The sequence below is a fragment of the Odocoileus virginianus genome, chromosome 3 (assembly GCF_023699985.2).
Source record: "Odocoileus virginianus isolate 20LAN1187 ecotype Illinois chromosome 3, Ovbor_1.2, whole genome shotgun sequence".
Classification (NCBI taxonomy): domain Eukaryota; kingdom Metazoa; phylum Chordata; class Mammalia; order Artiodactyla; family Cervidae; genus Odocoileus; species Odocoileus virginianus.
This window is the reverse complement of record NC_069676.1, coordinates 12,584,733-12,597,513: the sequence shown is the minus strand read 5'-3', so window position 1 is coordinate 12,597,513 and position 12,781 is coordinate 12,584,733. Positions and strand designations below refer to the sequence as shown.

The 12,781-nt window shown below is 51.9% G+C and overlaps 1 protein-coding gene across 4 annotated transcripts in view; it reads right to left on the bottom strand.

Annotated features, from left to right (window-relative positions):
* Positions 1-746: 746 nt before the first annotated feature.
* Positions 747-12,781, bottom strand: part of LOC110142850 (complement C3-like) — a 31,279-nt gene continuing 19,244 nt past the window's right edge. For 2 of the 4 annotated variants that reach the window (XM_070464059.1, XM_070464061.1), the window contains 15 exons: positions 11,223-11,318; positions 10,905-11,058; positions 9,716-9,897; positions 9,361-9,519; positions 8,097-8,156; positions 6,906-6,996; positions 4,827-4,872; positions 3,706-3,793; positions 3,337-3,423; positions 3,011-3,116; positions 2,232-2,321; positions 1,861-1,947; positions 1,664-1,753; positions 1,418-1,553; positions 747-978 (listed from right to left, as the gene is read on the bottom strand). In XM_070464059.1, the coding sequence (XP_070320160.1) occupies positions 846-978; positions 1,418-1,553; positions 1,664-1,753; positions 1,861-1,947; positions 2,232-2,321; positions 3,011-3,116; positions 3,337-3,423; positions 3,706-3,793; positions 4,827-4,872; positions 6,906-6,996; positions 8,097-8,156; positions 9,361-9,519; positions 9,716-9,897; positions 10,905-11,058; positions 11,223-11,318 (1,605 nt within the window). In that variant the 3' untranslated portion in view covers positions 747-845. Of the gene's footprint in view, positions 979-1,417; positions 1,554-1,663; positions 1,754-1,860; positions 1,948-2,231; positions 2,322-3,010; positions 3,117-3,336; positions 3,424-3,705; positions 3,794-4,826; positions 4,873-5,774; positions 5,881-6,488; positions 6,738-6,905; positions 6,997-8,096; positions 8,157-9,360; positions 9,520-9,715; positions 9,898-10,904; positions 11,059-11,222; positions 11,319-12,781 lie in introns of those variants that run through there. The other 2 variants (XM_070464071.1, XM_070464062.1) reach the window with 2 other exon arrangements.

Genomic DNA, 12,781 nt, shown 5'->3' with positions numbered 1-12,781 from the left:
AGAGTCAGACACAGCTTAGAGACTAACACTCTCACTCTCTCTCATGTGGGATCTTAGTTCCCTGACCAGGGATTGAACTGATATCTCCTGCATTGGAAGGCAGATTCTTAACCACTGGACCACCAGGGAAGTCTCAAGAGAGGAGGTCTATTTTAGATATGTTATTAAAGCATATATCTTTGAGGAAGTGATATTAAAACAGAGTCCAGAGATTTTCCTGGTGGTCCAGTGGTTAAGAATGTGCCTGTCAATGCAGGGGACACAGGTTCACTCCCTGGTCCGGAAAGATCCCAGTGCCGCAGAGCAACTAATCCCATGCGTCACAACTATTGAAGCCCACAAGCCCATGCTCTGCAACAAGAGAAGCCACAGCAATGAGTAGCCCCTGCTGTCTACAACTAGAGAAAGCCTGCGTGAAGCAACGAAGACACAGCACAGCCATAAATTAACTAATTAAATTAAACAACCAAAGCAAACAACTTCCTCCCCCAGATTGCAAATAAGGTAAGTGTTCAACCCATAAAGAAATCTGGAGGAAGGGTGTCCCTGACAGAGGGGACAGGGCCCTGTGCAAGGGCCCTGTGCAAAGGCCCTGCGGTGGGAATCAACTTAGGTGTTGGAAAGGCACAAAGAAGGCCAGTGTGACTGGAATGGAATAGGAGTGACAAAGAGGAGGCAGGTCCATGTCAGAGCGGGTTCTGCAGGGTCCCTGCTTAATTCTCCAGGTTAGGAACACATGTCTGGAGTTTGTGTACAGTATTCTATGCTCTTTATTTGAGGTTAAGCCCCGGGGCTCAGGCGCGCTTGGAGACACCCTCCTGCGAGCAGCAGAAACCCTTAGGGTCTCAGGACTCGCAGCCATGGGTGTGCATATAGTCTGAAAACCCTGCCAGTTGGTCCAGCAATTCCTTCTTGCTCACTGTCCCATTCGCTGGCCAGTGCATGAGAAACGTCTCCTTGCCCAGGACATGGATGTATCTGTGGATGAGAGGTGGTAAGGACAGTGAGGAGAGCCTGCTGCTTTGAAAGTGTGGAGTGTGGAGACCTTTCTGACTTGCCCCTCTGCCCTGCTTGATGGAGCCCCAGAACCACAACCTATAATGTCCTCCACAAGGCTGTCTCGCCACCCTCCCCCTCTCCCCATTCATACTACTGGGGCTTAAAAAAGTCTCCCTTTTCCCTGACTCTTTCCTGCTCCCTGTTGGAAAACCACCATCGATATCTACTGCATCCCCTAATGAACAGTGTCCCCACTGTTCACAGTACACAGCCTACACCTTCATTCAGGGCAGCCCTGAAACCCAAGACTGCTGTTGACAGGTGCAGTAGAAATTTTGACACCAAGGACTGGCCTGGGGTAGGGAAAGGGGCCCAGGCCTGAGTTCCCAGGGTAGCAGGAGCCCCCCCAGCCACACACTCAGATTTGACTCTCCACAGGTCTGAAATCTGGCCCATTATGAGGTACGTCTCGTGTTCCTGCAGCCCCAGCGAGTCTTGGCAGGTGGTGTGAGTGACGAATTTCTTCACGGTGAGGGGTCTGGCAGAGTCCGTGCCTGGAGGAGAGGAGACCGGTGTGTGTTCACTTGCATGGGCCTGGCCTGCCCCCATTTTGGGACCCCCGGGGTCGGCCCCCACACCGTCTCCTCTGCCACCTCGGACATACCACTCTTGATGATGGCTTGGAGCTTCATGTTGTAGTAGATGTAGGGGTTGGAGTCGGAGGTCTCCACGGACTCCAGACTGGTCTTGTACACTGGGGAAGGGGGCCAGGGGTGTGTCGTGTTGGTGTCGTGTGCAGGTGTTCTGTCCCCTACACCACCCCCCCCACCCCCCACCAGCCCCGCCAAGCCCCACACTCACCAAAGTCCACTCCAGCCTCACAGGCTGCTGTCTGGAGCTCCTCCTGAGTTAGGTGGTTACTGTCCTTCTTGGGGGATGGGCACTGCTCTGGAAGGTTGGGGGAGGGGAGGATGCTCTGCCTGCGTGCGGGGTGGGGCCTCCCTCCACTCTGACCCCCATCCGGCCCCAGGCGCGACCCCCCGGGGGCGGGGCGGGTCTGGCCTTTCTGGTCTGTAGCGTGCTCTGTCCTCCTCTGTCTCTCTGTCTTCCTCTCTCTCTCTCTCTCTCTCCCTCTCGCTGTCTAAGCTCAACCCAGAAGGCACCCAGGAGGTGATAAAAAGCTCTTGAATCCCTAGCCTGGCAACCCCAGCCTTCCGTCTCCATGGCCTCACCCTCCGCGCATCTGCACACGTCTTTGTCGCAGATCTTCCGCAGGGAAGCGTGCTCTGTGGGCAGGTTGTAGAAGGAGGTGCACCTTCGGGCTGCGAGACGGGGCGAGTAACCCGGGTTGGCTTGGGCCTCTGCTCCTGGAGGGCTGGGCGCCGGTCTGGCCCCGCCCCCAGAAGGCCCCGCCCCACCGGCCCTGCCCAACATTTGAACCTTCTGCACGCTTCAGCCGTGTCCGACTTTTTGCGACCCCTTGGGCTGTAGCCCACAAGTCTCCTCTGTCCATGGAATTCTCCAGGTGAGAATACTGGGGTGGGTTGGGAATCTTCCCGACCCAGGGGTCGAACCCGCGTCTCTTAACGTCTCCTGAAGCGGCAGGAGGGTTCTTTACCACTAGCAGCCACCTGGGCACCTGGGTGGCTGGGCACCACCCCCCTAACAAGTCTCTGCTCTTTGAAGACCCTGCCTGCTTTTTGCCCACCGTGACCCAGCAGGCCACGCCCAGCCCCTTCTCAGCTCGGCCGCACTCCCTTCCAGGCAACCTACCGCCCCACCTCCCCGCCACTCTAACCACCAAGGAAGGACATGCCCCCCAGCACCACGCCCCTTAAGTCCCTTCCCGCACCTTCTGGCCAGCCCTCCCACGGAGCCAAAGAAGACCCTGCCACGCCCCATTTCGTTTCTTGACTCGGCGCGCCTCTCCCCTCTGTTTTGTTTTCTGGCCCCATCCTTCTCAGGCCTTGTACGCCCTGAGGATCCCCTCCATTCCCAGGCCCCTGCTCACAAGGCTCGTAGTAGTCGTAGACTGTGACCTGGGCAGCCTGCAGGAACTCGGCCTTCAGCATCCTGTGGACCCGGAAGCCGAGCACCGTGTCTTCTTTGTGGGAGAGCTGGAGGAGGGGTGTACTGTCTGAGGCACAGGGCCACTGAGCACGGGGCTACCGACTACAGGGCCTTGGTCATGACCACTGACCACGTGGTCTTGAGTCCTGAAGAGCCGACCTTGGAGGACGTGACTCTCCAGCATCACTGACCAGGGTGCTGACCGTGGTTTCTCGGCCTACCCTGCTGCCCGCACACCCCTGGCAGAGGACACCTGGCTTGCCTTACCTTCTCCAGGTAGAGGACAACGGTGCTGTCACTGGAGTTCATCTTGGTCTCGTACTGAAAGGCGTATCTCTCCACCTCGCTCGTGAGCTGGGGCAGAAGGTGAGACCTGCCAGTTGGCAGAGATCCACAGAGGCACCCAGCCCTGAGAGCTCCACTCTTAGAGCTCCCAACCTTTGTCCAGTCAGCTCCAGTGTTGGGGAAACTGAGGCACAATCAGGGCAAAGGTTTAGCTAAAGTTGGCCGTGGCCACTGACCTTGGGGCACGGACCGTGCAGGCATTAACCTGGGGGACTTGACCCACAGACAGGCGCTCTGCACTCACTTGGGGGGTGTGGGAGGTTTCCAGGGCATCCCCGCCCTGCTCATTACCTGTTTGAGGTCATCCTGGTTGGGGTAGAAGCCGGTGAGCAGGGAGACCTCCATGATGGTCATTGTGGCGTCTCGACGACCCTGGAACCTGGGGATTTCACAGCGCGAGTCTGTCCCCGCTGTCCTCTTGCCCTTCCCCCCCACTCCCACTGCTGTCACTTCTAGCCTGGACAAGGGCCGTAGCCTTCTCCTGTGACTCCCCGCCACTCTTCTGCCCCCAAATACAGCTTTAGCAAACAGAAATCTGATACATCGCCTCCTGGTTTACCCTTCTGTCTTTACAAAACGGCTGGTCTCATCCTTCCAGTTCACTTCCTCCCACTCCAGCCTCCAATTGATTGCTCTGAAGTGTTGGTCTCTCTCCTGCCACTGGACCTTGGCACATGCTGCTCTCTCAGCCTAGAATTCTCCTTCCTCCCTCTTTGCCCTGAAAAACCCTTTCATCTTTGCAGCCTCACCTGATGCCTCCCTTCACCAACCGCCTCCCCCCACCCAGAAGCCTTCCTCCGCCCTTACAATCGATCATTCTCTAATTTGCCCTCCTGTGGCTCTCTGGACCTCTCCTTCACCACATTGAATCACAGAGGTCATTTTGCATTGATTCTGGGTGATTATTCAGTTATTGTTTGTCTCTCCTGAGAGGCTGTGGGCTTCACCAGGCAAGGAGGAGCTGTCTTGCTCACAACTGTCTCCGTAGCTCCTCGAACAGAGCCTGACACCCGGGAGGCTCTCACTACGTGTTTTGCTATCTAGACCTGGGCAAGGGTATGTGGGAGACAGAGCCAGACTGGAGTGGGAGCTGGAATGTCTGGAGAAGATGAAGACAGGGGAGAGCCACCAGGCTTGCAGCAGGCTCTGGGCATCTGGGTCATGGTGCATGTCCACCATTCAGGAGTCTGCCATTCTGGGACATGGCAGGATGGAGGACAGGACTGGGGCAGTGGGATGGTAGATGAGCAGGGGAGGGCAGGATGAGAGGTAGCGATGATGGAGCAGGCATGGAGCGGTGGGTTTGGCTGGTTTCCAGCCTCCACTCAGTACACAGGGAGAGCTGCTAAGGGCCTCTGGACTCCAGGAGGTGCATCCTTCCTCCTGCCTAGGCGAAGATCCTGTGCCCTGACCTTGTTTCCATCCGGAGCCGAAAGGTTGCTTCCCCCTTTTTATTCTCTGCAGAAAGAAAGCAGGGATTTAGAGGCTGGGTAACACAGTCTCTGGAGCTGGCATCCTGGGTTCGAATCCTGGCTGAGCTGTGTGACTTTGAGCAAGTTGTTTAACCTCTCTGTGCCTCGGTTTCTTAATCTGGAAAAGGGGATCATGATATTCCCAACCAAGTTGGTTAATTTTAAGTGAGTAAATACAAGTGAAGCATTTAATATAGTGCTGGATCAGGGCTTTCTAACGGTCAGTTAGAAACTACTATTAAGAAATGTGACCCCAACCAAAGTCCTGGTCACTTTTATTTTCATTTATTTATTTGTTGACTGCTCAGTGTGTGGGATCTTAGCCCCCTGATCAGGGATAGAACAAGTGCTCTGTGCATTTGGGCATGGAGTCTTAACCACTGGACCACCAGGGAAGTCCCCTCTTGGCCACTTTTAGTCCCCAAAAGTCTTGGAACTGGTGAGTCTTGTTTCCCCTCCCCTACTCTGACAGTGAGTTCCCAGTGGCAGAGCCTTGGCTCTTCCTTCTTGATACTCAGGACTGGAAATTCTAGAATCCCTTTCTTCCTTTTTAAAAAAACTTATTTTTTGGCCACACCATGTGACATGTGGGATCTTAGTTCCCTGACCAGGGATTGAACCCATACCCTCTGCATTGAAAGTGCAGAGTCTTAACCACTGGACCACCAGGCAAGTCCATTTCTGATCATCTCCAACACTCCTTCCCTGGTCCAGTCCAACATCTCCTGCAGGAACAGCGCAGTTGCTGCCTCCTTGTTCTCCCAGCTCCCACCTGTGCCCTCTATAGTCTGTTTCCCCCAGAGGCAGCCTGTGCTTTATCATGTTCCTCCTCTGTCCAGAACCCTCTCTGGTTCCTACTTCCCTCCAAGCCAAACCCAAAGTCCTCACCATGGTCTGCAAGTCCCTGCCTCATCATCTCTCCAGCTCTTCCTCCTAAAACTACCCCTTCCTTCTCTGGGGGCTTCTCTGGTGGTTCAGACAGTTAAGAATCTACCTGTAATGCAAGAGAGCTGGGGTTGATCCCTGGGTCAGGAAGATCCCCTGGAGAAGGGAATGGCCACCCACTCCAGTGTTCTTGCCTGGAGAAGCCCATGGACAGAGGAGCCTGGCGGCTGCAGTCTGTGGAGTCACAGAGTCAGACACGACTGAGCAACTGTCACCTTCGCTCCTGTGCAGCCACACTGGCCTCCCTGCTGTTCCTCAAGCTGGGTGACCTCGTTCTCGCCTCAGGGCCTTTGCACCTGCTGTTTTGCCTGCCTGGAGTGCTCTTCCCGCAGATCCTCCACAGCTCACTCTCTCACTTCTTCCATATCTCAGTTGAAAGCATGCTGGGGAGAGCTTCCCCTGGACATCCTTCAAGTCTGTAGCACCTCCTTCTACTTTATTTTATGTGGTACTTAGTCATCACCTGCTACTATGCTACGTATTACATTTTACAATGCAGATTCACTTATGGTATAAATAAATAACAATAAACGTATGCCATACTGTTTTTATCATATTGCTTGTGTCCCTCTACTAAAGTGTGATTTCCCAGAGAAGAAAGGCTGTTTTTCTTATTTATGCCTATGTTCCCAGGACCAAGAAACTGAGTGAAGCATATGGTAAATGCTCACAAATTCTTTGTTTGAATGGATGAATAAAGCAATAGATGTGATTACTGAATGGTAGCTAAAATAAAATAATAAAAAAGAAGAGTTAGGGACTTCCCTGGTAATGACAGTGGTAATAATTTGCCAGCCAATGCAGGGGACACGAGTTCGATCGCTGGTCTGGGGAGATTCCACATGTTGCAAAGCAACTAAACCCATGACCTGCAGCTACTGAAGTCTGAGCCGTAGAGCCTGTGCTCTGCAACAAGAGAAGCCACTGCAATGAGAAGCCCAGCACCGCAACCTGCTTGCTGCAAATAGAGCAAGCCTGTAGCACAGCAGTGAAGACCCAGCACACCCAAAAGTAAATACATAAATACAATTATATTAAAAAAAAGAAGAAGAGCATCTCTGGGTCCAGGCTCACCTTCCTCGTCATCGTTTAGAGTCACACTCAGGTGATACTGCTTGCAGGTGTCCTCTAGGAACTCTGGGGACCTGTGGTACATGGTCAGGATCTGCCGGGCAGGAGAGGTCAGAGCTCATTCACACCTACTCCTTTCCTCCTTGCTTCAATTCTTGCCTGCCCAGCTCTCTGCTCCATGGGGAATTCACAGCGAGGTCTTCCCTCCTCAGTCTAGTAGGTTCAGTGGCCAGAACAGCCTATGGAGTCTATGCCATGTCTGTGCAATAGGACTTCCTGCATCGATGGCAAAATAGCCTCTATCTGTGCTTCCCATGTGGCAGCCACTGGATGCATGTGGCTATTTTTAGTTGTGACATACAGGATCTTAGTTCCCTGACCAGGGATTGAACCCATGCCCTTTGCAGTGGAAGTGCAGAGTCTTAACCCACTGGGTTGCCAGAGAAGTCCACACATGTGGCTAACTGAGCACTTGAAATGTGGCCAGTTCCACTGAGGAACTGAATTTTTAATTTTATTTACTTTAAACTTGACTGAAGTTGAAGGCAGAATGTGACTTGCCTGAGGTCACGCAATAAAAGCAGGGATTCAACTGTGACTCCATTGCCTGACACATGATAGCAGGCTACCTTGAATTCAGTGACCAAGAGGGCTGTCCTCCTGGATCACAGGGCATAGGGTCAGATGATATAATGGAGCCCCCAGATATTGGGGGAAGGATAGAGTTATTCTCTGGGCCTTGAGAGGCACCTGGGAGGGAGAATCTTCCTTTGGGGGGCAAGAAAAGAGATATCTTTTCAGGGACTCAACATAGGAAGCGCAGAAGTCGTCCAGAAATCTTTGGCCTTGAGACTGCCCTGGGGGTCCGGTGGTAAGGACTCTCTGCTTCCACTGCAGGGGATGTGGGTTCCATCCCTGGTGGGGGAACTAAGATCATACATGCTGCATGGTGTGGCCTAAACAAAACAAACCAAAACCCCAAGTATCTCTGGCCTTTACCCCAATCTTGACTTACTGCAAGTGAAAACCTTATTTCTTCACCTGTCAAATGGAGCCCATATTTTTACCTACTTCTCAGGGGTTTTTTGAGGTGTCCTTAGTTTGATTCCCATATTTGTGCTCTAAATGATAGCTAGGCTTTCTTCCCATGAACAGGGAGAGCCCTGGGCTCTAGCTAAGGAACACAAGACCTACCGAGATGGTGCCTCTTCCAGTGCCGCTGGCTTTGATCTGTAGGTCTTCCTCAGCAGAGAACTGAAATGAAGGGGGAGGAGGATTTGAGGGCAGAGGAAGCAGCAAAACAGTGCTCACATGCAATGAGGATGAAGAGGGAAGTGTCCATGGGCACTGGGGACTCAATTATTTCCCTAACTTGGGGCATAGTGACTTTCCTGTCCCTCTTCATGAAGATGGCTTGACTTTTCCTTCTTGATTGAGCATTTGTGGTGTCTACACTGTCACAGATCAACTACAACTGCTGACTCAGTCCTAATGTAGATCTGTCTGCACCATCAACTTTGCAGTGTCTCTGAAGTTCCCCATGTGTGAAGGCCCCCCACCCAAGACTCTTTTCTTTGGCTTCTCTGCACCCATTCTTGTTCCCCTCATACATTCTTCCCTCATTGGCCTGAGCAAAATCTTACACATTCACATCCAATCACATCACCCTTGCTTAAATCCCACTGCTATTCTTACAACACTCTGGCCTCAGGGCCTTTGCACTTGCTGTTTATTCTGCCTAGATCTCCAGAAGGATCACACCTTCCTTTCTTTAAGATCTTTGCTCAAGTGTAACCTTCTTGTTGAGACCTTCCCTGCCCAACCTACTTAAAATGACAACCGCTTGATGTTCCTACCTCTCTCCCTGTTTCATTCTTTCCCGTAGCACTTGTCATCACTTAACAAATTACATATCTTACTTATTCACATCTCCTTATTGTCTGTTCTCACTAAAATATAAAATTCTACAGGGACAAGGGTTTTTTGTCCTGTCTCATTTATGGCCATATTCCCAGAACCTAGAACAGTGCCTGGCACACAGTAAGTGCTCAGTAAAGATACCTGAGTGACTGAAGGTAAGTATCACCTCCTCCATGAGGTAAGGTCATGGAGATTACCTTTCCCACCATGCCCAGGTTATTTTTTCCTTTATACACTTATTTCCTTCCCCCGTGTTCAGAAAGCTTAAAACAGAATGTAGAATTAAATTTATTGTCTTAGTTTCTTTCTAGACTGTAAGTTCCTTGAGAGCAGGGACCACAGATGCCTCATAGTGTACCCCAGGAGAATGTCTGGCACACAGTAGGTGTTCAGGAAGAATAAATGAACCAATACATTGACAGTATAGCCCATGGTGGCTAGATAATATTGGTGAGGGAGACTGTCAAGGACATGACTCTTGGCTTCATCTCCAGTGCCACTTCTGTGTGGACTTCCTGTCTGCCCCTGAGTTCCATACCTTTGCTGACCGTAGCTGGTAGGCGTTCTTTTCATCAATGACCCATTCCACATGCATGGCTCTCTTGGAACTTTTGATCTGGATGTGGAGATCCTGGACACCATCGAACGGGACAGCCTCGCGGAAGCGGGTGAGGGCTTCGATGGCCACGACCGTGGTCTGGGGGTTGGAACGAGGGGTGTGTGTGTGTGTGTGTGTCGGATCAGCACCAGGGACAGCACGTTGGGACCCCCCCAAATCCGTGGGTACCAGCACCATGGACAGCTCCACCCAAAAGGCCAGTCGTGTCAGCACCTCGGCTAGCAACCCAACCCTCCACCCTCGACCCCTCCACCCCTAGTTTCCGTCCGGTCACCTGGGTGGACTTGAAGCCTCCTCCCAGCTGCCGTTTCTTCAATAGCCAGTTGGCGATGGCATGCGTTTCATTGCGCCGACCCAGCTCCAGTTTCTGCATCAGTGCATAGGCCGTGGCCTCAATGGTATACAGGGAGTCGTCTAGATCCAGGTCATCCAAACCCACTGGCCAGTGGGTTTTGTCTAGAAGATGGGTGTCCCCCTGGTCATGGCGATCTGGAACCGCCTCTCTGAACCTGTCCTTTCCTCGTGTCATTGCTGGTCTTCAGCTGCCAAGTCATGTCTGACTCTCTGCAACCCCATGGACTGCACCACGCCAGGCCTCCCTGTCCCCCACCATCTCCTGGAGTTTGCCCAAGTTCATGTCCATTGAATCAGTGATGTCATCCCACTGTCTCATCCTCTGTCACCCTCATGGCTATTTTATGGAGCACCTGCTTTATGTGAAAACCTTTGCTGAGGAGACATATGGACACTGCATTTTTCAGAACCACTCTAGAGGACAGGGACATTATTTAGAGTTGAGGACACTGAGGTTCAAAGGAGCTCCTCCACATCCTTCCCAGACCCACCACAAGTGAGTTTCTCTAACTCCACTCCTCTCGACTTGGGGGATGGAAAGGATGAGATAAGGACCCTCAGGGATGGGATAGGGCAAGACCATGGGAAGCAGACCCCTCTCAATTACCTATGTCTAATGACCTTCTTTCTAGCCTCAAACATACCAAGCACTTGCCCACTTCAGGGCACTTGTGTGAGCCAGCCCCTCTGCTTGGAATAACCGTGACCTTTCATGTAGGTGAGCCTTCTCATCTTTCATTTCAGCTGAGGTGGTCGCCTTTTCACAGAGGCCTTTCCCAGCAATCTGGTTTATACTTCCCTCCCCTCATCATGGCTCCCACCCAACTTGTATATTACTATCTCAGCACCCATCTCAATTTGTAATTCTCTATTGACCTGTTTGTCTTCTGCCAGCCTCCCCTAACTACAGTGGTAGTTTTGAGGGGAGGGGCCACATCAGGCTTGTTCACCTTGGTTTCTCAGGGCCTGAGCTCAAGGGTTGGCACACAATAGGTGCTTAATAAATGATGAATCACACCCTTGCTGGATTTGAGATCGTGCAGTCTCCCTAACTCTGCCTCCATGGCTATGGTGAACACATAGCTGGTTAAAAAATGGCCCACACCCACCCTTGCTGGCAAAGCTGTCCAGGCGGTCATTGGCTTGGGGGCTCCTGATGAGGGCCAGAGCATAGGAGGTTATGGTCATGGCAAAAGTTGTCTGAATGTGGGGGAGTTTTTTCTCCAGGAAGTCACCGGCACGCTTCATGCTGTCAGCCAAACCCTAGAAAGTCAAGAGAGGAGGCTAGAGGGAGATGATGGGGGGGCGGTAAGGGGTCTTGGAGTTAGAAGAGAGGGATGCAGTGAGAAGGACATGATGGCAAGGGGGCATCCTGTGTGCAGGGGTTACAGCACCTTGCAGAGCCTGCCCTCCTCTTTGAGTCCTACCGGTATCTTCTGACTGCACAACTCCTTCCCCTCATTCAGGGCGATCAGGACAAGAGCTGTGAGTGATATGTCTGCCTCAGAGCCTTGGTAGCCACCCTGCAAATGCAGAACCACACCCATGATCCCTTTGCCATCTTGGAGGCACCTTCCCCAGGCTCTCCTCTCTGATCTTGAACAGCTCCTGGGTGCTCAGCTCTGGGCTGGATGATGTTGAAAGCAGGATGCGGAGACAGGGAGAGGAGGAGGAGCTATCTTGAGACTTGCCTGTGTGGGGTCTGCCTTACTAACAAAAGCTGACAGCCACGGAGGATGATGTGCTAAACTCTCTAAGCTAGCTCAAAACATTCTTACAGCAGCTCCATTTTCTTGACGAGGAACCTTAGGGTTGGAGACGTGTCTCCATTGCTAGTAAATGACCAACTTAAGGTTCAAACTCTTCTTCCGTCTCCTGGGTTCCACCCTCAATCCCTGTGCTGGGTTGAATAATGTCCACCCCCCCTCCCAATTCTTTTCCACCTAGAACCTTGGAATGTGATCTTATTAGGAAATAGGGTTTTTGTAGATGTAACGCGCTAAGTGAAGAACAGGTTAAACTGGGACTTCCCTGGTAACTCAGTGGTGAGGAATCTGCCTGCTAATGCAGGAGACAAGTGTTCGATCACTGGTCTGGAAAGATCCCACATGCCAAGGAGCAACTAAGCCTCTGTGCCACAACTACTGAGCCTGTGCTCTAGAGTCCAGGAACCACATCTACCAAACCCATGTGCTGCAATTACTGAAGCCTGAGAGCTCTAGAGCCCGTGCTTTGCAACAAGAGAAGCCATGGCAATGAGAAGTCCACTCATTGCAACTAGAGAGTAGTCCCCACTCGCCACAACTAGAGGAAGTCCATGTGTAGCAATGAAGACCCAGTGCAGCCAAAAATAAATAAATAAAATTTAAAACTTAAGAAAATTTAGAAAAGAACAGGTTCTACTGCTTCCCTTGGTGGCTCAGATGGTAAAGAATCTGCCTGCCATGCAAGAAACTTGGGTTCAATTTCTGGGTTGGGAAGATCCCCTGGAGGAGGAAATGGCAACCCACTCCAGCATTCTTGCCTGGAGAATTTCATGGCAGAGGAGCCTGGCGGTCATGGGGTCACAAAGAGTCAGACACTACTGAGCGACTAGTACAGGGTCTACTGGGTTAGGGTGGGCCCAATATCCAATAACTGGTGCACATATAAGAAAGCACATACAGAAGGAAGAAAGGCATGTGATGTTGGATGCAGAGATTGGAGTGATGTGGCTACAAGCCAAAGGATGCCACGGATTGCCAGGAACCACTAAGCTTGAAGAGACAAAGCAGGATTCTCCCCTCCCCATCCCCGCCCTCCAGAGCCTTCCAAAGGAGCATGGCCCTGCCAAAACTTTAATCTTGGACTTTAAGTCTCCAGAACTGTGACAAAATAAATATATTTCTGTTGTTTTAAGTCACCTAGTTGGGCTGCTTTGTTTTGGCCACCTTAGGAAGCTAATACATAGCCCACAGCTCCTTCTTCCCAGAGTGGCCAATGAAGC